The following is a 24249-nucleotide window of genomic DNA, read 5'->3' as shown; positions in this document are numbered from 1 at the left end:
AATGCTAAATAAAAATAAAAATGGTTTGCCACTATTTGCCTAACGAACAGGTTCGCATTCACTGAAATGCACAGTGGCGGCTGATGATGTGCCATGATCAATTTAAAGCTTCGGCGCATGGCGTTCACAGCCATTGGGAGGGGATGTAATTTTGAAGTTGGTGAAAGCAACAAATCACTCTTTCTAGGGTGTTTAACGCTAGGGAAATACACGGTGAATATGCGCAAAAGAAAGTCCATATGAACATGTAGTCCCGCTCTGTCTGTCGCAGAGCAGCGGGAACTTTTCTGATTTAAAATCAGTGATACGCAACAATAGTTTACACGTAGGTACGTGGGATTTCCCCTGTATCTAGGATATGTATTTTTATATTGATGCAGCTATCTGTATTCGATCGCTCGACACCCGATGTCTACATGCAACATTCTGTTGGAGATTCATCGTGCGCTGCTTGTTAAATATCGGGTGCAGGTGCTGCTGTGGTGCCTTGTAGAATTATTAGTAGCATCGAGTGTGCTTTGCGAGGGAGTTGTGCAATCCGCCCCAGTTTTTTTTTTTTTAACGAACTCCTGAACACTTTGTTTCATGGACGCAACAAATGAGGAGAGCGTCTTTCGACCCAACTAACCATAAGGACATAATATTTCATCGAGCAATGACACCGCGGCCCCCGAAGGAGGTTACTTTCAGCAGCGCTGGGGTCATAACCTCTAACTAGCAGTGGTTTTAATGCAGTTGTTCTGTGAGGCAGAGCAGTGAAAGCATTTGTCGCGCAATTAGAACCCGTATTAAAACCGTGCTTTGAATTATGGGTAGCACAACACCATTCGAAAGAAAGATTAACTGAGCCTTGTTATTCTTATTCCCCGGCCACTGATCTTTTGTTGCCCATATGTAGTCTCCCGTTCCCATGCATTTTTTAAATCTTATCATGTGCATGATTATATGATAGCGTTTCTAGTGGCAGAGATCAAATGTAATTGAAAGTGGATATGAGTATACACGATTCTCAAATCAACACTTGATTTTTGAACTTGACATGTGGACGTGGAATATTTTTGAGGCTATAACGTTTTATCTGCACTCGCCAAGTGTCATGCAGCGATCTTTGTTGCTTACTTCTCGACATTTCGACCTTCTCCCCCCCACACACACAGAATTTATGGTGCCATCTGCAATACACTTGCACTAGTAAAAGCTTTCGGGTGTGGATGTCACATCAAAGTGGGGGCATTAACATATTCTGCTGTCGTTGTAGCGGATCAGAGACCACGTATCTTTTTGGGACCGACTGTATGAACAGTGACCTTCGTCAAACACTAGTGACTTTTTATTATTTTATCGTACGTTCTGTTGTGGTGGATGTAACGGGGAGTCAGTGCTTCAGTGCCGCATTTGACATCACACATGACATTCCATGACACTGTTTTTTGTTTGTTGAGCACTGAGGGAAGAGGGTCTGGGCGATGGCTGCCATTGTTGTGACAGCGGCGGAGTGATACTCAAACCCCGCATCGTCATTTGCGCTTTGAAAACGTATCCGAAAGCTGCGGACATAGGGCGGGATGTTACTCTACAGACCTCTGTGACACAAGTGACAATCGAGATGTAAGGGGAATGCTCTCGACACCTGGAGCGCTTGCTTAGAGGACTCTGTGGGCCGTCCTTTGCTGTTCGATAAGGAAACAAAACACATGCTTATTCACGATGTAATGACACGCTCTAAATCAAATGTGCTGATCATGGAGTGGAGCGGTTCCTGCATTGTTGATGGGATGACGTTGCATATACGTGTAATATCGGTTCACAGCTGGCGGGAAAGTGAGTCCTTCAGGACTATTCCAAGGAGGAGATCGAAGAACAGGTTCTCCAGGGGCTCACACACGGAGCTGGAAGAGTCCGTAAAAAATTTATACGGGAAAATGTTGACGGTTTATTAGTGTGCACGATGGCACATCTTGTGGGGTTTATGCGCTGCCGGATTCTCTGCGTGGCGTGGGGGATCGGGGGGGGGGGGGGAGAGGGCACATAGAGAAACAATGGTGGACAATTACGGCGAAATCGGATGCCGGTGACGCAGCACCTTTGCTTTGTGGTACGGCCCCACTCGGCAACAAGTTAGGCATAGTCATCCTCGTACTGGCGTGCCTGTGATATAGTGCTCCCGCACGCTGTTCAGAAATCCGTTGGGGCGACTGAAGGATACCGTAGTGAAGGTGACAGATTACATACAGAAGCAAGGCAAGTCAGGGTTACGCATAAGTTTCCGAGGGCATCGCAACTACTATGGAGGCTCGGCTATGGATTTGAGCTGAACATTCAATGTGACGCGAGCACCGCTGAGAAACCACCCAATGGAGGGGAGGGTTTCGTCACCGTTGCGGGCTAAATGCTGAAGCAGTTTCCCAGGAGCATATCTGAATAGTAATGACGCAGCTTCCCAGTGACATTTGCGGACGTTGTTTTGGTTATCTTTTCCTTCTCACGTGCTGTGGTGCTAAAGCTTATACACCGTGGTAAACTGGGTGTTGTAGTCTTGTGGTTGTGCACCTGCAATGGCTGAGTAGTGAGGTCCAGTTCATTGCATCCCTGCCTAAGCTGCGTTTAGGGGGATAAGGGTAAGGTTCTGGTTACATGAGTTACAAGGCCAAAGGGATAATACAAGTATGCAACGTAGTTCGGAGTGCATACTAATATGGGGAGGGACGGTAGTGTTTCATTTCAGGCAGTTGTGGTGCATTCACTTCCATCAGGCTATGGAATTTAGCGTTCCCTTGTTGCTCTTCCTGAATTTACGTTGCACTGAAGGAACATGGAACGCCGTGTTAAGTCTGATGCGCTGACGCAGAACCTGTGTTGTTTGTTGCTCATTTGTGGGTGGTGAATCACATACCTAGGCTTTTGGATTTGAATCACAGTTTCTACCATTGCACTTCCGTTTCGAGCGGAAGGACGTTTTTATTTTTTTCCTGCATTTAAAGAACAAAATCTAGGCAGTAGGTAATAGTTGTCTGCATGGAAATCCAAAACTTTCCTTTCTCCCTTTCTAAAACACTACCACCAGGTGCAGGATGGACGAACGTACCTCGCTGTCGAGGGAGCATAAATACGCTAATTAGTTGGGCGCAACATTCCGTTGTGGTATCACGGCAATCGAACTCACCCAAATTTATGATTCACAAAGTATAGTGACTATGCTTGGTGAATGGAGGGAGTGAATACATTGAAACTGCCCGTGATTGTTCACGTTGTGTTAGATCAAGTACGCCATCGGGAGGTGGTGTGCTGCCGGAGACGACGGTCGAAACAAAGTTTTTCAATTAGAAGACTTCTTGCAGCAGGGGAGGGGTGCTTCACCACTTCGACGCTACGTGTCCGATCACGCTATCACTAAGTGACACGCCTTTCGCATGATGAAGTTTGTAGTTTATTTGGAACGAGAGCCGGTCTGTTCACCACCCTGACTCGCTCCTAGAAACAAAAAGTGGATTTTCACCACCGCCGACCAATTAGCGAAAAATGCTTAGTGGTGAGAACAGAGTTTTTCATGTGCAATACAACGCTGTCCTGGGGCAAGACGCTATGTGTTGGCATCTTGATTTACGCTTATTCTCTTTGCAGAGTCAGTGGGTGATCGCGCATCTGCATGGTTTATCAAGTAAAAAAGAAAAATCTTTTATGAAAACGACTACTCCCCCATCGACACCTAACGCACAGGCTGCCCGCCGCTGTTCGTTAAAAAAAAAAAATGTGGTTTTCCTGTTACATAAACGTGGGAAGCCGCTCAGGTGGTATGCCTGGAATACCAAGACATTACATTTACTTACGTGTTGGACCAATAGTGAAAGATGTCGAGTCTCTACCAGCAGGGGTTGTTGGGTTCAGGTCCAAATTGAAACAATAGAAAAGTAATATAGGGAAATTCAAAGATCGATGAGTACAGGAAGAACGAGGTGCCTCACCCGGATCTGAGTGTACACCGATAGACGGGAAGGTCAACGGGGGTTTGTTCGGTCGTGCAATAAACGTGCGAAAGGTGGAGCGGCACAGTAACAGAGCAAATAGGCAATGCTTCGACAACTAAAAATAAATGATGTACGTGCCCGAGTTTTCGGGCACAATTTTCATGGAGACCGAAGGCCGGCATTTGTCAATGTGTCCGTCCTGATAGCGACTGTGCCTACGCGGTTTCGTTCGGCGGCGTTTCCCCTCGCCCTGGCGATGTTGAGTACTTTCTGCAATCCTTCCAAGAAATGTGCCCAAATGTTAAGGTTGTGGGATAAGTGCACCATGCGAAGCGCGGAAGTTTTGTAACTGGAAGGAAGTTTTCGAGATCTTCTGGGAACGTGCGACTGAGACGCCGGGAGCGCCGTCTGCAGCAGATGACCGCACAGACGTGGCGATATGGCGGGGGCCGCTTGTGGTTCGAATACTGTTCTGTCCGACTCCGAAGGCACGGTCAACTGAGTGTGCCCACAACGAGTATATGCTTGACAAATGAAGTAAATAACACGGGAGTCTTTGTTGGTCTTTCGCTCACTATATTGAATTCGAGGGGTTGCTCTCTCTACCCTGTGAATCGGCCGTTGTCGCAGGTAAGTGGATTATTGCTGTCCTCAGCGAGCAGTAAATAGCAGTTTTGACGGTGTTTTCTGGTCATCATTTTTGTCTTCACTAAGTATCGGGTTGTTTGCGCACGTGCGGGTGTGTCTGCGTGCGCGCTTGTGTTTAGTCTTGATTGTGTTCGCTTTACGTAAATATGCCCCACGCCGTGGTCCTTTGGTTGACCCATGTCATGGGGGTTTCGTAACGTATCGGCACTGTAAACATGCTTTTGCCGGAGTGTATGGGTATAGTTTTACTTCTGTGGACAGTGTCTAGCACGCCATAAGGTGGTGGACCACCCGCAAGAGCACTCAGTGCCATTTGCCAGAACGGAAAACCGACACATATTTTCATCAACTACTGATGGAAGAGACGAGGATCTACGCCATTGTGGTTTCGAGTTCAAGCTTCCACTGGGAAGAGGGTCTTAGGCGTGGCGGTGCCGCTGCTTGTGTAGTGGCATTGCTGTTTGGTTGTACCTTCACTGTCGCTAGGTCGTGCCCGAGTCAATGGTGTCGGTGCCCGTCATGTGCACCACGAGGGGGGGGGATAGTTGAAGGCGGGATGTTGCGTTCTCTAGGGGCACATCCACAGCTTCAGCCCAAGAGGTTTCAACCCCGCCTCGGGAGGTGTTCTTGGTGCTTCCTCTTCACATTTTCCTTTTAATGTCACCTGGCCCTGTCACAGAGTGCGATTGGAGGTGGGTAGCGTCGTGCACGGAAAAACGATATACACTAAGTATTTTTAGCGTGACAAGAGACTGCCCTTTGCATTAGAAGAACTTGTACCACTGCCTCGCGATATAAGTGTTGAGCAGTCAGGTGTCATGACCTCTATCACAGTTGGCGCCCGTATCCTGCTTTACACGCAGGTACTCCACAACATCGTATTCTTGAAGGAAAGGTGCAATCGGCTCTCCTGTGCGTTTCTCTAACTTTGCAAATTGCACTTCTTTCCCAACCACTACGCTAGTTGCATTTTTGATTTCCATTTTCATTGCTGTTTCCATTTTGTCCGTTTTTTTTGCGCTTCCCTTTGCAAGACAACGGTGCATTATCCTGTTGTGGACGTGCCGTAGAAGCCAATCATACTAAGCTGCGTCAGCGTAAGGTGCGAGGTCCTGGGTTTACCGCCTGCATCCGGACATATCAGCTGTTCCTGCTCACAAAACATCCACTCCGTCGGAGGAATGGAGGAACTCCACCAACAAATGCACATGCCAATCTCGAGACTGCTATTGATTTTCACTGCAGTTTGTCACTGCTGCGCTCTGACTTCCAAGGCTGCGGGCAAGGGGACGACGCGTGAGGCATTTCTGTCCGGCGGTTCGTGGGCTTTGAGAAAGAAGCTGAGCGAGAAGGATGGTGAAGTGTGGTGGTGGCAGGATGGACCCAATTGGAAGGATAAGTATGATAAGGAATGGGAGAGATGGTTCAAAGAAGAGAAAGGTCCCTGGGGAGGGTCTGAGAAGCGTAGCGAATGGTTCGCTCGAATGACAGGTGGGTACATAACGCTTGGCAAAACGAAGATACTTTCATCTGCTATTGAGGGTAGTGATAAGGTAGAGCGCACTGTGCATTCCTTTCGTATTCCTTCGTTTGTTGAGGTTGATGGGGTGCTGATGGGTATTGGTGATGCCCGGTATCTTACCTCCACGGATTACTTCTTCACCGACACCGTTGCTAAATACAGTGCGGACGGGGGCAAAACATGGAAAACAGAGGCCATCATTGAAAATGGTCGCGTAGATCCCACATACTCTCGTGTTGTGGATCCTACTGTCGTTGCTAAGGCGGACAGTGTCTTTGTGCTTGTGGCAAGATACAATGTCACGAAGGGGTATTGGCACAACGAAAACAACGCAGCGGGTATAGCGGATTGGGAACCTTTCATGTACAAGGGTGTAGTGACTAAGGGTGCCGACGGTAAAACCAGTGATGTGCGGATCTCTTGGACAAAGACACCACTGAAACCCCTCTACGACTTCACTGTTGCAGGAAGCAAGGGCACGCAGTTCATTGGAGGAGCTGGTAACGGCGTTGTAACATTGAACGGTACAATATTGTTTCCGGTGCAGGCGAGGAATGAAGACAATGCCGTTGTAAGCATGGTTATGTACTCTGTTGACGATGGTGTGAGTTGGCATTTTGCCCGTGGTGAAACGGCGCTTCTCACATCGGAAGCTTCTCTTACTGAGTGGAATGGGAAACTGCTGATGAGCGCGCGGACAGACACTTCTGGCGTTAACGTAGAAGGTGGGTTCCGCAAGGTGTTGGAATCTAGCAACCTTGGGGCAACGTGGGAGGAATCACTCGGAACGATTTCCCGCGTAATTGGGAACTCACCGGACCGTACGAAACCGTCTCCAACGGCCAACTATCCCGGTAGTTCGGGGGCTCTTATTACTGTGACGCTTGGGGATGTGCCTGTGATGTTGATTACCCACCCGAAAAACACAAAGGGGGCATGGAGCCGGGACCGTCTACAGCTGTGGATGACAGATGGTAACCGTATGTGGCTTGTTGGCCAGATATCGGAGGGCGACGATAACAGCGCTTACAGTTCTTTGCTGTTGGCCCGTGATGGACTGCTTTATTGTCTGCACGAGCAGAACATTGACGAAGTGTATAGTCTTCATCTTGTGCACCTTGTGGATGAGTTGGAGAAGGTTAACGCGACGGTGCGGAAATGGAAGGCCCAGGACGCCTTACTTGCTGGCCTTTGCTCTTCATCACGGAAAAAGAACGACCCCACGTGCTCCGGTGTCCCTACCGATGGCCTTGTTGGTTTACTCGCCGGCCCTGTTGGTGCGAGTGTGTGGGCTGATGTGTACGACTGCGTGAATGCCAGTATCTCTGATGGTGTGAAGGTTTCGGAAGGCGTGCAGCTGGGAGGCAAAAGAAACAGCCGTGTGCTGTGGCCTGTGAGCGAGCAGGGACAGGACCAGAGGTATTACTTCGCCAACACGCACTTTACGCTGCTTGCCACCGTTCGGTTCGCGGGGGAACCGAAGGCGGAGGCACCGCTGATGGGATTTTCAAACGCAGAGGGGAAAACGAGCGAAACTTTGAGTCTCACAGTTGGCGGCAAGAAGTGGGTCCTAACGTACGGCTCCGTCCGTAAAGAGGGCCCAACCACGTCGATGGATTGGAATCAAACCCATCAGATTGCGCTCACACTGCGTGATGGTAAAGTGGATGCTCATGCCAATGGAGAGCTCATAATAAAAGAAGTGAGTGTAGGCGCTTCTGAATCTTCTGCACATCTACATCTCTCACACTTTTTTATTGGAGCGCCGGTAAATGACAGTGGGGAGGGAGGCAATAATGTGATCGTCAGAAATGTTCTTCTGTACAATCGAAAGCTCGATGAGGACGAACTGCAAGTGCTATATAGCAACAGGGAAAAGATACAACCGGTCGTCAGTGCAGTTGGTATCCCCGAAGGTATGAGCGCACCTCGGTTATGTTGTCTGCTGATCTTAATGTATGTGTTGGCGATTTGACGTTCTCCAGTACGTACGTGTTTTTTCTTGTTCCTTGGGTGGGTCTACTCTCACCTGTAGAGGCACCGCCTCTACTTGTTAACGTATTTTTTTTGTTTACTAGTGCAGACATTTTTAATTTTTATTTGGAGGATAATAGTTACCTAAGGGAGGAGGCGTACGGGGTGAGGAGGGCGAAACATGCATGTATGCGTGCTGTTCTGTGTTGATGCCCACTAGTTGAGGACGGGGATGGTAGCATTCGTGGCGCGATGGGACCCTTCTGCTCCCCTCACGTACTGTTCGTCGCCACCCTCCATTCGTGAAACTGAGTCAGCAACATTGCATGTGGTGTGTAATCTTTACATTCCATTTCCCCTTTTATGCACAACCAAACTTCCGAGGTTTATTTTTCTCTATTTTTCTCTATTTTTATTTTTTATTAATTTTTTGAGTGTTCCAAGAACACCTTGTTTGTATGCATGGTTCCTTCCTGTTTTTTTTTACATTTAAATTATGAACATCCATTATCGAAAAATATATGTTTCTCTTCTTCCTATTAGACATAGCATGGGTTACTGTTTCCAAAAAAGGAATAACACACACTCACACACACAGAGTGCGACGTTTCAAATAACTATTTTTTTCTCTTTTGTCAACGAACATTTCTGCGTTGCGAACCTCATCGAGGTGAATTTTACCCCCGCTTCTTTTCCGTTTTGCACATGCTTGTGTGCCACCGAGTGTCGCGGCCGTAGTAGCGAGGTGCGGTTTCTCCTATATCTTTTCCTATTACTTATTTCTCTTCCTTGGGTTTATGTTTCTTTCTCTTCTTTTTCGTATTATGCTCATCCGTTGGTAGAATGTCCCACGGGCGCATGAACATGAGTTTTGTTTTTGCACGCCACGGAAGTCATTTGAACTGCGTGTGCTGTCGGATGAGGTGTTGTGACCGCATTTGATTAACTCAGGAGTGCTGTACGTTATCGGCAAGGGCATTCCTCTACCCGCCCCTTTGCGGCTCCTGCAAGTATTGTGGCGTGGCGCGCATTTGCTTTCCTTTGCTTTCCCGCCATATTTGTGAGCACAGTGTTCGGTTTCATTCGCACCGTATTTCGAGTTGTTGAGCACCAGCTTGGCCGCTGGTTTGCCACTACTTTCGTTTGGGGTTGGCACACATAGATGTGCGAACGCTCGCGCGCATTATGTGGTACAGCATCTCATTTAGTCTGTTGTTGACGTTGTGGGTGGTTTTAAAGAATGTGAAAGAACACCGCAGAGGAGAAAGCCCTCGGTGGCTCCGAAGGTGAGGTTGGCGGATGTCTGGGCCCAGTGTGTGAACTGAGTTGAATTCTCCTTGGTTTACCACAAAATACTGAGTTTTTTAGGGTGTTTGTAAGTTTAGTGGGTGCTCTTCATTTTTGTTTGGGGTGATGACAGACTCTTATTCGCTCATAACTCTATGTTCGTTGCCATGCTCACACACAAATGCAGATATTTTGTTCTTCCGCAATGCGTGATTGAGCATTATTATTTGGAGTGGTGCAGCTCCTGGGGAGTAAGGCTGACAACCAGAGCGCTGCGGTATCTACGTATGTATGGTATGTATGTGTGCTCCCAGAGACGCTAGTACTGACGTTAAGCTCACTGGTAACGACTGACGTTGCCGGTATGAGGAGTGGTAGTTCTGGGGTTCACTTTCTATTTGTCCATGCCCTTTGTCTTTACCGGCATCGACTTCGAAGGGACTAACTAGTCGTGCGAGCTCTCGCCTCATAGCCGGGAATGAGATTGTTGCAATTAGTTTCTACATAATGTGCCGTGGGAAGTGGGTTTCTCTTTTCTGTGAATGTGTCCCCTCCGTGCCCAACGCGAAGGCGCATAGGCTTACAACTTTGTTGAAGCAAAAGACGCTTAGGGAAATATTCGTAGACCACGGACATCACATCGTTTCTTGGGCGAAAGCCTCCAGCGTTGTGGGAAGCACAAGTAGTGGAATAAGGGGAAGCAGTGCTGGTGGGTGGTAACATGCCGCCCGTAAGATAAAGGGTTCGGACTGGGCACTGCATTACAATCATTGCCGTTCAGGGGGGGGGGGAGGGATTCTGACACCGCTACTGCAGGAGAAACAAACGAGGAAAATGATCCTGATCTAACCGAAGGAATCGGTCATAATGGGTTAATGTGTGGAAGGTATGGTGGAAAGGTAAGTGGCGTTTTGAGGTTGCTTTGGCTGAGGAGCGGAGCGGGATGGAATGGAATGGAAACACCATCAGGGCTTGATGTCGGCAATGGAGGCGATAGGCACAGAAGATCAAAGGGGCTGGAGGTCAGGCGTGCTCTGAGCATAGTGGAGGAATTGAAGTGATAGCTCCATTTTTCTGTTGGGGTTTTGAGATTTGTTACGGTGGTCGAGGGCGACTTCGAACCATGAAAACGGAACACTTCCCCCGCCTGCATGGCCTGTCGCATGGTGGAGGCGGGATGGCAGAGGAATTGGAGGGAGGGGGGGGGAGGAATGTGTGGGTTGGATTGGCTCATTATTGAAAGTATTCAGCCTTAGCGATGCTGCCACGAAGCTTACGATTTAGTATCCGGACCGCACGCTGCGGATGAATGGAAGTGGCATGATGACAATAGATGACGGAAAGTGGAGACCAAAAGCAACATCAACGGAGGTAAGGGAAATGAGTGAAGCCTGAGTACGTTCTTGCATCCGAATCTTCTGGATGAATTGATGCACACGTGGGAGATCCAGCGTAAAAGAAAAAAAAGGGCAACGGTATTCTTTTTGTTTTCGTACAGGGATAGTGCCGCGTCTATGGTCAAAGTGTTGAGGGTATGTGATATCTTGTAGAGAAAGTGGTGCCCTACGCAAAAAAAAAAGAAAAAGAATCCGTGTACCACCGTAGGCTGCGCAACACGCTTACATGGGCGGGCCGAAATCGTTGTAATAACAGGGAACGCCGGCGGTGTCGCAGCCAACGGTTGTGTCTTTCGAGGAATAGGGTGAATAGAGCCGATGAAATCAACCGTATTAACGCGGTGGCTGGATCCAACGCCCTCCGTCGCTTAGGTGTAGCTGAGCGCCTGCACCAGTTTCCTCAGGGACTGCGCAGTAGCGTGGCGGCTTCAGCGTTGATAAGCAATGGAGGTTACGCTGCTGTTTTCGGCATGGGAAGGACACCTCCAGCTTGTCGTGCGTGAGAGAAAATTCTGCGACCCAAATTACTCTGTTGTCCGTTTCCTTCCGCGACGGCAGCCTGGCGTATTACGAAATGCCAGGGGTGGTGACATATGAACTTTAACGCATGGAAGCTTCCGAATGAAAATAGGACTCACCGAAATGCCAGGCCATGATTACGTGACCGCAACAATTCATCAGTTGGAGAGCAACGGGATGGACCTGACCTCGACATGCTTTTGCTTCGAGAAGCGGAGGAGTACGCAAAATTTCCTCGATGAGCTGGAAACGACGGTTGTCCACATCGTCCAAGAAGGTGTCTTACAGTGGAGCAGTGAAACTTCACTGTTTTCGTGGGGGCAAGGCGAGTTCGACTAAATTCAAGTGCATACTCCGGAATAAAATTGTGGCCGCATGTAACTGGAGTAGATCGCACCACAACGCGGTCAGCACTGAACGGACAATTTGGCATGCTGCAGTAGGGGTTGTCCTAACATGAGTTTGCTTTCAGAAGCCCATGTTTCCTGAAACTGCGGTGGGGAAGTGAGGTCTGTCAACGGGAAATAAAAAGAAAAAAAAGGAAGCTTAGTGAAGCCAATCAGAGGAAATGTGGAGAGAAGGTCTCCAAGCAGCACAACTAATGTTGCTAAATATGGTGGTGGACGCAACAACCCTACTGCTAGAAGCCTGGTACTACCCGTTACTAGAAGAGGCTCCGAAAAATTGGGGGAGCATCATGAAATAAGCCGTGGGTTTGAGCATTGAGACAAGGTGCGTGTGGTGCCCGTGCGCTCAAGTATGGGAATGATCGATATGCCAAAGGTGCGCGGTGACCCGTATAAAACAATGGCGCCAACCTTTTAGTATGAAGAGCGCAACGTATATCTCACCTCCTGAAGCGGCACGTGGGTGTTAGACGCGCCTCGTAAGGGAAGTATTCCGCCACAATTCTCTCAGATTGTGACGACTGAGCGTTACATTTCTCTGCGAGAGAAAAGGCCGCTGCAAGGCGAGGAACCAAGCCAATATTTTCTAGTAGCAGAGAAACTCTCAGTTCGAAAGAAAAAAAAAGAAAGTCGTTCTAACCGGCGCCAAAGCCATAAACAAATCAATTTGCCGAACCTTTGAAATGGAAAGAGATAGCGAAAGTAATCCAATAAGAGCAGTCAAACTACGGCAAAAGCAGAATATTACTCCCCCTCTTTCTTTTATGGCAAGAGTTTCCTCTAGAAGTCAGTTGACCTCGCATGAGTTGGGAATCAAATTTCAAGAGTTCACGCAGTTCCGAATCCGTGCCTCTACCTCGCTACCGTGGGTATCTTTGCGCTGTGCGCCGCGGAAATTATGTTCTTTACTGAGAGCCTTGTTAAAACCGCTTCTCAAAACTCAAAGAATTGAGGTTGTTACAATTTTGATGTGTGTAGGTGTGTGTGTGGGGGGGGGGGGGTTAAGTTAATGATGCGGCTATATTCGGGCAGTTCCCAAAGTAATTGTAGTCCCCTTTCCGCGGTTGCAAAGATATCTGCGGAGCTGCCGCTGTAATGCAGCTTTGACGTTTGAGTAATACGCTGAGGGGCATTCTTATGCTATGAGCCTCGGCTTTTTTTTAAAAAAGAAGGATGTGCTCGATTGAAAGGGTGGAGAAGTACCGATATCTTAAGTTAGTTTCGTTATGCACGCCGCCCTCCGCCACTCCCCGTGGCGTAGCGGCTTTTGTGTTGACCGACCGTCCCGAAGGCGCCCGGATGGAGCCTGCCGGCTCATTTCTGGCCGCTCTTCCAGTCCATTTCCCTTGCCCTTTTTGGTGGTGCGTATTCCGTTTTATTGCTTCCTCTCCAAATTCATCTTTCCAGTGAGGTATGTGGAATTTGGGGTATTAACGACGACGCGTTCGCACGGCCCTTTCTTTTTATCCCCCCAAGAGTTTTTTTTTCCTTTCCGCTGGTGACTTGCGGCTGGTTGTGACCCATTGCCCAAGGTCGCGGAGCTCGGTTGCCGTCTCGCTGCCGCCCCAAGGGCCCGTGCTCCGTGCTGCTGGAGAGCAAAGCGCCGGCACTGTCCTTAACGTTGAAAAAAAAATCCCTTTGTGTTGCTGCTTCGGCGCTTGTCTCTGCGTTTCTGCTGCTGTGCCATGGCCAACTTCACCCACGCCAGGGTCCAGCCTTTCGGTAACCGCCTAAGCCGGACACTGTTGCCCAGTCCTTGTCAAGGTTGCTGGTATAACTAACTCAAAGGCGCGGCGGTTTGACACAGCTACCGGGCCTCGCAGCGAAGGGGGGGGAGGGTCGGGGAAGAGCGTGAGGGCACTGAGAAGCCTCTTAGTACAAACCGCTGTGTTGGGAGTCGGTGGTACGACTGAATTGTGCCGACAAGATGGAATACATCGGGCTGGAGGGGGCGCGGACGGGGTGGCGCAGTCACGTCGGCAACTTTTCGGTGCCAACCCGACCTGGAACGAACGGGAAAAAACACCCCCCGTGGGGCTCGAACCCACGACCACACGGTTAAGAGCCGTGCGCTCTACCGACTGAGCTAGAAGGGCAGCGGCCCCGGGAGCGCAAAAGAACTATGGACGGCCACCGGCCGGCGGACCGCACGCCCCGCCCTCCCCGGTGGAATGTTTCGCACCCACTGCGTGGGTGAGGCGTTACCGTCATTCAGTCATCGGCTTCGGAGGCGAAAAACATCTTATGGGTGGAAAAGCCGCCAAATCAGCAACCGAACACGCGGCGCTTCGGTAAGTCTTTCTCAGAGAAAGGCAGCTCGCTGAGAAATAAGGGCCACAGGAATTGGAAAAAAAAAACGGAACAAGTTACGCGGATCCACCGCTGTTGGTAACGGCTGCGGGATACAAGGAGGCGGCCGGAAGGGAAAAGAACAAAGCGGAGTGGATGGGGTTGCCTTTCTGAATATCCCACGGAAGGCACGGTGCTTCAATCAGGGTAAAACGAAGTGTTGAGAATGAAGTTCCGATATTTAAGAAAGGGAAACAAGCTTTTCCCTAGTCAAGCATGTCGGTTTGGGGTGTCAGTACCAAAAAAGACTTTGAGTTCTTACAGTGCAAGTCTCCCCGATGGCGCTGTAACCTCGTCGCGATGCCAAAAAGCAGTTTCCCATCGAATAGGAGGCTAAGCGCCTGCATGCGACCTCGTCTTCGGGGGATGTGGTGACTCTTGCCGCAGTTGCTGCCGAGAAGTGCGTTTCGGAAGCCGCAGCGGCAACGGCAGAATCGAGTGAGGGTAAGATGGGAGCAGGACCAAAATAGAAAAAAAACTCTGGGTGAGCCCAGTTGCGAACAGAAGGCACGTAGTCGACATTAAGCAAAAGGCTTGTAGGGAACCCGCTAAGGCAAGTACAGGTCAAACGCACAGCGAAAGAAAAGAAAAAACAACGAGATATGATTCCTGACATCTCTGTGTTTGTCTCTGTCTTGATTTGTGCAGATGTAGAGTGTTGTGTTTGGAAGTAATTTAAAGTTAATTAACGGGTGTGTTTTCCTTCTCACTATCCAGTGAGTGGACCAAGCAGACGACGTGGTGATAGTTTGTGTCCTCTCCACTTACTAGTGGTTCATGACTCCCGCTTGATCGCTGCTCTGCGTTTGAATTCGAGCCTGTGGGCGACCGGGTTGAGGTTCCGGTGGTCTCTTGGTAATCCAAAAACCGCAGCGCAGCGGTTACACCTCTAAAAGTTCTTTCTATTTTCTCACCTTCGAAATCGCTCATTCCATCACGAGCAAGTACGAAGGCATCAGCGCATTCTTTTTCGTGGTGGTCTTGGTTGAAAACCACAAAAAACGGATAGCTTTCCTCGCTGTGTTAATCCCAACGGAAGTGTTTCGCTCCTCCACAAGGCCGTAGTTTTACCGATTCGTGAAGTGCGCTCGGAAGGTAGCGGAGAAAAACAAACCCGGAGGCTGAAAAACCAGTCATGTTATATAGAAGACATCGTTCGAGGCTCGACTCTCCTCAGGACAAAGGGAGTTGGCGGACATTGAATATGACCGCACACCTGCATTTGCATTGGTAGTCACTCAAACGCCACACCTTTTCTAAAAAGCTTCATTGGCGCTGCACCTGTTCACTTTTGTTGCCTAGCGCAAATGGATAATGCAATGTTAACATCGCTGAGCCGTTGGCTCTCAACTTCCTTCTGAATGCGACAGTAGCGACTGATGGTGCGATAATGGAGGTGGTGTCGGGAAAAATCTGTGGGAAAATTTGGTTCCTCTGCAGGGGTTCGCACCGAGGCAAGTGGTCAACCCCTTCACCGCGGCGGGGATATTTACTACGGTAAAAGAAGTAAATAGACTAAGGGTCACACGATGCAATTTCCCGCTATTTGCAAACCCACCTCATTACCATCACTGGGTGAGACACATGCTTCCAGTTTTCCACATACCACCAGCGGCAAGGACGATCACCTTGTTTCGCGACACAATGTTTCAACATTCTCTTTACCTCCCTTCGATTTGCCTGCCGTTGCGAATACGACAGGCACCAAGGCATAGTCACGGAGCGGCTTCAACATGGCGACTAAGATGGCGAATCGCACGCCACCGTTTGGTTATCGCCTCCCCTGAATTAAAAAATTAGAACAAACACCTATTCCCTGCACATAGTAGTTACGTCTGTGGAATCCTGCAGCCGGCGGTGCCGCGTCGCAGCTTTAGAATACCATGTGGCATTTAGCTTTGTGTAGTTTCACATGCCACTTCGATGTGCTATACGTGCTCAAAGTTTGCAACCAACACGTAGCACATCTTCCACGCTATGTGTAAATACAACACTGGGCAATACCCACACGCTGGTCCCCGGTATTGCCTCTGAAGATTCAGGGGAAGCTTTTCTGCATCGGGCCCTTCCATTTGTAGATAACGTTGTTGTGACGCCGTGATGCGGGAAAAGAGAGTGCCGATCACTTCTTTGCCGGAGGATAACTTCCCGCACCTCCTGCTTCAAGCACCGTACAGCTGTTCGTTGGAGAAAAAGTGAAAGTTCCCACCTTCGTTCGACCTTTTTTTTCTTTTGCTACAGAAAAAAAAATGTAGAAACATACCCACCGAATTGTTGCATACCCTAACAAAACGGTGGCATGTCACATCACACGTAACATCACACATTCAAACTTTATATTGTCCGTATGTTTCTCGTCTATTTCCAGCTCCACTGCACGGCGCCATGTTAGTGATCGGTTCGATGCAGCAGCAATTCTAAGGTCCTACTTCGTTCTCGGAGGGTACAACAGAGATCATAGCCAGCCACTATTCAGCAACCTCCTGGATCGAGCCGGCGTTGAAAAACGACCACATCATCTTTTCGAAGCATCAAGCACTTGGATACAAACCATTCTCTATGCGTATAACGCAGATGTTGCACAGCGTCCCGCGCGGGAAATGGCGACCGTACTTTGTGGGGTAATGCATCACATACGGACAAACTTCCTCCTACTCCAATGTTTTTGAATGTCCCAACTATAAATTAACGAAAATCTACTACCTTTATACTACCCTTGTTCTCACATAGTTTTTTCTGTCAAGGGCTGCGTAAAATACTGCGGCATCGGACGCGCACAAAATTCGCGGCAAAGCATGGACTGAAATATTTGTCTACGACATATTGTTCCTTCATATATACAGGTGAGACTAACTGGTGCTATTGCATGTCCCGGGCATGTATTTAGAGGGAACACACAACTTGTTTAGTCTACATACCTTCATTGGCAGACAGTTGTTCCTGAAACTAGCACAACTCCATTCAATGGTGAAAACCTGACTTCGTTAGCAGAACCAATGTCTCCAATTCGTGTTGATGTGCATTCACAACTTGAGATCCGTATAAGTTACTTCTACATCATTTGAACCAGGAGCGCGATTCACAATGCATGTAGAAATAGTAAACGCTCCGCCTTCTCAGTACTGCAGACTCATTAAAGTGGAGTCTCCGCATCTTCTCTGACACCTTTCCGAAATAGAGAAGTTAATAAACGTAATGACAATAGCTCAGAGATCACGCTAAGTCCACATATTTGCATACCCTGGCATTTTTACATGAAGCTTTCTTTTCCACTATGCACAAATGTTTATACATGTGAAAGAGGGTATTGGCGTAATTCCGGTATATAAAGGTAGCTTACATACTGGCGGGGCATATACCAAGCGCTTTCGGCCCATTATAATACACTACAACGCTACCGCTAGTGCCGGATCAGTAATTCGTGCAGGCTTTCAACCTTCTAAGCTTCCGAAACGCGTGAATAGACCCGTGGCGGCTCAAAGTTTTTTGGCATGAAACAACCACGAGGAAGGTGCGTCAAGCGAAAGTAAACGAATGCAAGGCACATCATAGAGCGGCAACAAAGTATTGTAGAACCAACATTTCGAGTATTCCTTTCGAACCTTCAAACAAGACAGCGTGACCTTCCAAACTGGTAGCTCGGTTACAAGACACCTTGGCGTATTGCCCGACAAATGTATATCGATCCATGAATACCGCAAAAAGCAAAGAACATCTATGCGCAATTCATTCAAGCACCACTCACGCAACAGCAAGTGGCTACCTCATGAGGGACTGTCTTTAAAAATAATTAAAACAACAACAAAATTCACTGCCGCTGTGACTTAAGCCAATGCAAACGAACATCACAACTTAAGTACCATAAATGGGGGTTCGTTTCCCCCAGAGTTTACTGTCAGTTTCAACACCAGCTGAGGGCACTCCCATATATCACCTGCATCGTTTGGAAACTCGTTGACCTTGCCATCACCACTCCTGTTACCACAGTGCTAAATCCGCAAGTTATCTCAGCTGCAATGAATGACATCATTAATTGTACGCTCTAGTTTCCAGGGATATTTAAGGGTGCCAAATGCCCACAACCACAGTTTTTTCACCAACAGAAGGCAGCACCCTCTTCACGCAGCTTCATGCAGGCTCGAACAGAGTATCAACCCGGGGTAGCCAGGTTGGGGTTTTGAGCCAGCACCGAAAGTCAACTCTCTCGAATCGAACAATTGAGTGCGGGGGATCATGTTTCTCAGTAATTTCTCATTCGATCACTGGAACATCACGTAATTTGATCTTTCCCCTCACACTCACAAAAAAAAAAAAAATAGAGTGTGCGCGGTTCAAGGCGACGGGTCACATGAGTGCTCACCACATCACTCCACCATCGCTGATATTTAGCACAACCATGGCCTCTGTGCATATTCAACGGAGGATCAAGTACTCTCTACCTGAAGTCACTATTTCCGCATCCGTCGCTCTACCAGTCCTTGTTCCCACAGCCATTTAACGCAATCTGGATGCGAGTTTGGCGCTTTCGTGGGAGGGGGTACTTTGCTTTTGGTTACAAACGCGATCTGATCGGCCGCCTGTCACCCAGTTGCTACCTATCCAGTCGCTAGTGCCGGAGGCGCGTCCAACACGGGTCCGCACACCACAACGTGCTCCTCAGCGATTCCATTGGCGAAAGACTCTACGGCACATGCTGAGAAGGTGAATGCCGAAATAACAACGGGAGCCCCGCCCCCTAGCCGTCGTCTTGCGACTCTCCATGTTCCTCTCTTAGAAGGGCACCATTGCAACGCAGCCCGTGGGGCAATAATTTACAATTTTTTGCTCAGCCAACAGGTCATTGGGTGGTGGTGGTTTGCCTCCCGATTGCCACGTCTAGGCGGTGATTCTCTTCTGTGGTGAAGAGTACGTGGTCAGAGTATTGCAAGCACCATCCGGATGCAAGTGGCCCCACCAAAGAGGCCGCTGACACGCAACTCCGAACAACATCCGCACGAAACTCGGGCGCTTTTGGTGGCGGCGAAGCGGGCGACAAGGGCATCGCTCCAATACGGCATCCGCGAGTCGATTTGGTGACAGAAATAAACGTAGCCACGATTTTGAAATGCGCCGATAATTTTAAAAGTCAGATACAATGGCAAATGCTTCCGGATAGTATTTGTTTCCGGCGAACATTCCTTGTGGCAGCATGTCGCCCCTATTAGGGATTGTATTTGGTGTCAACGGGCGAACAACAGATGTAATGCCCTCGTTGGAGTCTTCAAGTGCCGTCCACTCCACCTTTCCCCTATTTACGGGGCTTAATTGCGCGTTCCTTTCAGTAATTTGGGCCAACCAGCCCCCTTTTCTGAGGAAGTAAAAGGTTGTGGAGTTTTGAAGTACATTATCCTTTTCATATCGCGCCCCACTGCTACATTGGAGGTTATCCAACTGTGGTAGCTGTTATGGTTCCGCACCACGTTCTGAACGGTCACCTCACAACGCCAGAAATAGGTAACGTTTGTGTGAAACAGCCTGTCTCCCAGTGTTGTGTGTCACATTAGGTCTTCACTGCCGGTGACTATTAAACTCTTCTCCAGTTGCCAAATTTAATATCAGCTTCTCTCACTCTCTTCTTTTGGGGCGCGCGAGTTCCGGCAGCAGGGCGACAATTCGAATCCGCTCAAAATAGCCGTGGACCTTTATTTCTCCCAGTAACTCCGACCTTCCCGTGCTCACGTTAGAGTTTTCGGGGAAAGGGAAATATGTCACAGCATGCTGTTCACTACTTTCAGACACCATTGTAACAGTGACGCTTCCCAAATCTGTGTTTGTTCTCAGACTCGTAGCTACACCACTCCAAAACGAACGTGTGTTGACGCCCTGGTGCTTTTCTCTCTAAAATGGGCAAGCCCCGTGTGTTTGCAACCATAGGAGGTGAATGGCGCGGTTCCCATAACCTTTGCGATCACCTCCTGCGTGACGGAAAGGTCCAGTGCGCCCTCGCAGAGCATTTCCGGGAGGATCACACGTTTCCGCCTGAGAGGTGTCCCTCCGTTTCGTTAAGCTCCGATGATGGGAGCGGGAACTGGGTTCTGCTTGGTATCCCCGCTGAGGGACAAGATAGCCCCGTCAACAAAGCATAAAAGTGTGCACTTTCGCCGGCATTAGGCAGTGCTTAAAGTAGGCACCTTCCCGTGGTGCTCGACTGTTGCCGCGCCTGGTTGCTCTGGTTGTCTGATGTCAGGTGCCACCGCTGTGCCAATGCTCGAAGGGGGGCCTTGTTCCTATGTTCCTTTCTATGCGAGCCGGTTGGCGGCGTCACAGAAATTATGTTTCCGTCTCGTCAGGGGCGGGGGGAACACCCATGGGGGCGGTGATGTGGCACTGTATTTGCCCTTCGTAGAGTCTCCCTATTTACCGCTGCTGTGGTGGGTGGTGGTCGTCGTGCGTGGGCAACTGCCCCCTCCGACTTCTATTTTTAGTGGAGTATGTGTGAATGCCTGTCCTTGTTAGTTCTACTGGACATACTTTAGCTTCGGAGGGTGATACGTGAACAGCACCTTTCAACCTAACTCTCTGATTGCACGTTCTTCTTTTTCGTTTATTTTGTTGGAGGTGGGGTGCCTCAATTGAATGGAGGGGGGAAAACAGAGAGGGGTGGTGGGGAGGCGCAGCCTCCACGAAACATCGATCAGTGGTTCTTTTCCATTACCCGTTCGTGTTTGTAGTTTAGCGCAGGTCTTTCAGTTGCGTTTTCGCGACGAACTTGCGCAATTGAGTACCAACGCTGGAGCTTGGGAGGTGTGTGGCGCTTTTGTCTTGTGTTGGTTGGACGACGGTGTATATATTTTAAAAGGTTTGTGGTGAAGGTGACCCTTTGTCTTGCGGAAGTTGTATAGATGCGATACGGATTATATTTTCGGCGGTGCAATCGGTAGTTTTTTGCCCCCTCGAGGTTCCGGGTTACTGGGTATTTCTGCAACCTAGGCAAGGATGGGCGTGCGTCCACATGTTCCTGCGGTGATATTCATCTGTTCTCACCTCTATGTCAAAGTTGGCGGGTTGTAAACTAACTTTTCCTCCCCTTTGCGTAACCATCCCTTTTTTGGTTGCCTTGTATTTCCTAACCTTTGAGACAACCAAGTTATTAATATTTAAGCGAGTGGTTTGCACACGGTACGGTGCTATAACTTCGTATTTAGGGTATGCTTGCTGGATTGTTTTATAAACAGATTGGATTTCACGCCTGTGATGCAAAATCTTCGGCTGATGGCGTTACAGAGGTGAGGGAGAGGGACATGGATCGCGTCATTCGAAGTGAGTCGTTAACCTTGTGTCGCGAAGCCGACTTCTCAGAAGATGTTGATTTCAGCAACGAAGTCTCAGTAACGGCGACCGGGTGCAATGGGGCACAACATCGGAGCAGTTTGCCTAAATGCGATGGCTGCGATCTCCACAGTGGTTTTGGTTCCTCGGGAAGTGATGTCGAAGAAATTCTAACGGAAGAAGATGTGGGTACTTTTTTTCAAAAGTTTAAAGCTGTGGTAGGAGGTTACTTGATCCGAATGCGGTGGCGGAGTGGCTTCTGCCGGAAGCTTAGGAGATTCATTTTGGAGAACTGCAAAGTGGAGAACCTATCAATAGGGGAGAGAGGGTCTACATCATCTAAAAGGCGGTTTTACGTCTCGCAGCTGATATCTTTCCTTGAGGATGGTGCGGCGCCCTTTGTGGATTATATTAAGGCTGGTGGGCACTTTGGTGTTTTTCCAGCCTCACATCAGACCTCCGATTTGAAGGAGCAAACGGAGCGCCCCATTTCTGTTGAACCTGCTAAAAGAGTAATGGCAGCGCATTCATCCATTGAGGCAAAGGTTAACACAGACTTCATACAGTTTTCTTTGATGGAAACTATCGGTTTGCATGATGTCACCTCAGAAAACGTAACAACAATTGTGAACTCTTCGTTTTTAGCAGCGAGAAGACGTGATTTTCTGGAAAAAATCTTTTCCAGTGAAACGCGAGAGGGGACTGCTAGCAACTTTTACACTACAGTTGCCTCAGGTATTTTTTGTCCACTAACTTTTTCTCAACCACTGACTGCTATGTACGGTGGAGGGTATGGACAGCTTGTTCGGCACATTGAACAAATATCGGAAAACTGAAGACCACTGGATAGATGTTAAATCCCTCTCTACTTAATGCAATGCAAAAGGCCAAAAATGCCTATTTTTCATACAAACATTGTTTTGTTCTGCGTGGCTACCTTTTGATATATTTGTGAAAACTCAGTTATACTCATTTTATGTGGAGGGGAAACGTTTCTTCCTCTTTTTTTTTTTCGGGGCGTATAAATAGGATAAAATGAGAAAGTTTTCAGCTTTTCGGTCAGGGAATACGGGAGTGAAGAGATGCATCACGTTACCCTGGAAGTCATCCCTTCCACCTAAAAGCGACAGCCAGTGGGAGGGGTTGGGGAAGTCTGTTGTAAGGATGGCATTGGCCTCGGACACTGGAAGATCTGCGTTTGATGAATGTAGTACGGCAAGGCAGCAATTAGAAACGCTTGTTCAGTCGACAGGCTACGATGCGAGCGTCTTTGCGTTTGGAGGCATTGTGGTTATGGGTTTACTAGAAGTTGGAGGCGATGCTGATTTCGTCGGGGTAGCAGATGTTGAACCCGGCGTCGCTGAGGCAGGCGAAATTGTTTCACGTTTGTCGAGGGAAATGAGACGTCTGGGTTTGAAAAGTAGCGCGCTGCCAAAGGCTCGTGTTCCAGTGATAAAGGTGGATAGGGTTAGCAAGTCCTTACCAGGAACACCTCTTCACCACCTATCCACGTGCGGTATTTTTCAGTTTACGCGACAAATGAATAACAATGAATGCATTTCGTTTAAATCGAGGATGGAAGAAAATTTTGGGGCGGTGAACACAGAGTGGAGTAACAATCAGCAGTTCTCAACGGTTGAATTCAGTTCGAGTTCGGCACTTGTTGCTGCGTTAACGGAGGTGAAACGGCATGAAGGTGTTGACATCCCTTTGCGTCTTCCAGTGGATCCGCGGAATGGACCGGAGCTCTACCGACTCTCCTTCGATTTTTGTTTTTCTTCTGTCGGATTGCGGAATTCGTATTTGTTGAGCGATGTACTCTCTAAGTATGTTTTTTCAAGGCATCTACTACTTTTGATTAAGAGATGGGGAAGGTCGAGCGGAGTTATAAATTCTATCGATGGTCTTCTGGCGAGTTACGCCCTGACCGTCATGTGTGCTCACTTCTTGATCAAAGTGGGGGTTATTCCAAAAGTGTCAACGCTTCGATCCGCGGATGAACCACAACTTCTTCCGCCCTTTCCGGATTATCGGCCGCTTCACGATGGTGAGGACTGTGATTTAGCAGAACTGGGGTTTCTGACAGCTGCTTTTTTTGAGTACTATGGCGCTGTTTTTGACTATGGGAAAAATGTTGTTTGTACGACAAATATCAACCTCCTAAAGAAGACGATGCGTTGGGAGAAGTCTCCCGGAACGGAGTCGGGTAGACCACCATTTTTTGAATTTGCGATAAAGGATCCCTACGGGCTTGATAACATTGGGAGGAATCTTGACAGCGAAGCTACAGAATACGTTAGGAGCGCTCACTCAGCTGCTTTGGCGACTCTACTTCAGGAACGAGGTGACCCCGATTTCACAGTCAACATTATCACAAAGTCTCCACCGCGACCAGCTAGGAGAAGTCGAACATTGGCTTCCAGAGGAATTGCTTCAGCAACGTATTCATCTGACCAACTGGAGGCGCGACACCTATTAAAAAAGGTGGCCTTTCATGAGCGCCGAAAGTCAATGGAGAGGTTTGGCGCGCGAGCAGCCAGACACACCGAAAAGCAGCGTGTCGTATCGAATGTAGCAAAGGATGTTCTTGGCTGGATAAAATGCGACAATCATCAGTAGTACATATGGACGTGGCATTGGGTAACAAAGTATCTAGTGCCGCCTTAAAGCTGTTTTTAGCTTTATTTGGACAACGGTGGACGGCGGTGCTCGCCCGAGGGCCATCTTTTCATTAAAAAGAAAAAAGACTTCCCCCCGCTTCGCCACTTTGGAGAAATGTGTGTTCCCCTTTTAAAATTATTTTGGTTATAGTGGTGCACTTTGATTTGTTTTCCCCTTTTCATATCTCATTTATTGTTGTGCGCGACGTTTTT

The 24249-nt window shown here is 48.6% G+C and overlaps 3 protein-coding genes and 1 non-coding gene across 4 annotated transcripts; 3 read left to right on the top strand and 1 right to left on the bottom strand.

Annotated features, from left to right (window-relative positions):
• Nucleotides 1–5794: 5794 nt before the first annotated feature.
• TbgDal_XI9090 (trans-sialidase, putative) lies at nucleotides 5795–8110 on the top strand (the record flags this gene model as incomplete). The annotated part of the gene is made up of 1 exon (XM_011781752.1): nucleotides 5795–8110. The coding sequence occupies one exon, from the start codon at nucleotides 5795–5797 to the stop codon at nucleotides 8108–8110; it is 2316 nt and encodes a 771-aa protein (XP_011780054.1).
• A 5632-nt stretch (nucleotides 8111–13742) lies between these two features.
• Nucleotides 13743–13815, bottom strand: TbgDal_XItLys01. Its single transcript has one exon. It is a non-coding gene; the product is annotated as a tRNA-Lys (tRNA).
• A 7440-nt stretch (nucleotides 13816–21255) lies between these two features.
• TbgDal_XI9080 (hypothetical protein, conserved) lies at nucleotides 21256–22212 on the top strand (the record flags this gene model as incomplete). The annotated part of the gene is made up of 1 exon (XM_011781751.1): nucleotides 21256–22212. The coding sequence occupies one exon, from the start codon at nucleotides 21256–21258 to the stop codon at nucleotides 22210–22212; it is 957 nt and encodes a 318-aa protein (XP_011780053.1).
• A 199-nt stretch (nucleotides 22213–22411) lies between these two features.
• On the top strand, nucleotides 22412–23995 carry TbgDal_XI9070 (hypothetical protein, conserved; the record flags this gene model as incomplete). The annotated part of the gene is made up of 1 exon (XM_011781750.1): nucleotides 22412–23995. The coding sequence occupies one exon, from the start codon at nucleotides 22412–22414 to the stop codon at nucleotides 23993–23995; it is 1584 nt and encodes a 527-aa protein (XP_011780052.1).
• Nucleotides 23996–24249: the final 254 nt, after the last annotated feature.

Source organism: Trypanosoma brucei, chromosome 11 (assembly GCF_000210295.1).
Source record: "Trypanosoma brucei gambiense DAL972 chromosome 11, complete sequence".
In the NCBI taxonomy this organism is placed as follows: domain Eukaryota; phylum Euglenozoa; class Kinetoplastea; order Trypanosomatida; family Trypanosomatidae; genus Trypanosoma; species Trypanosoma brucei.
This window is presented reverse-complemented; position numbering and strand designations above follow the sequence as displayed.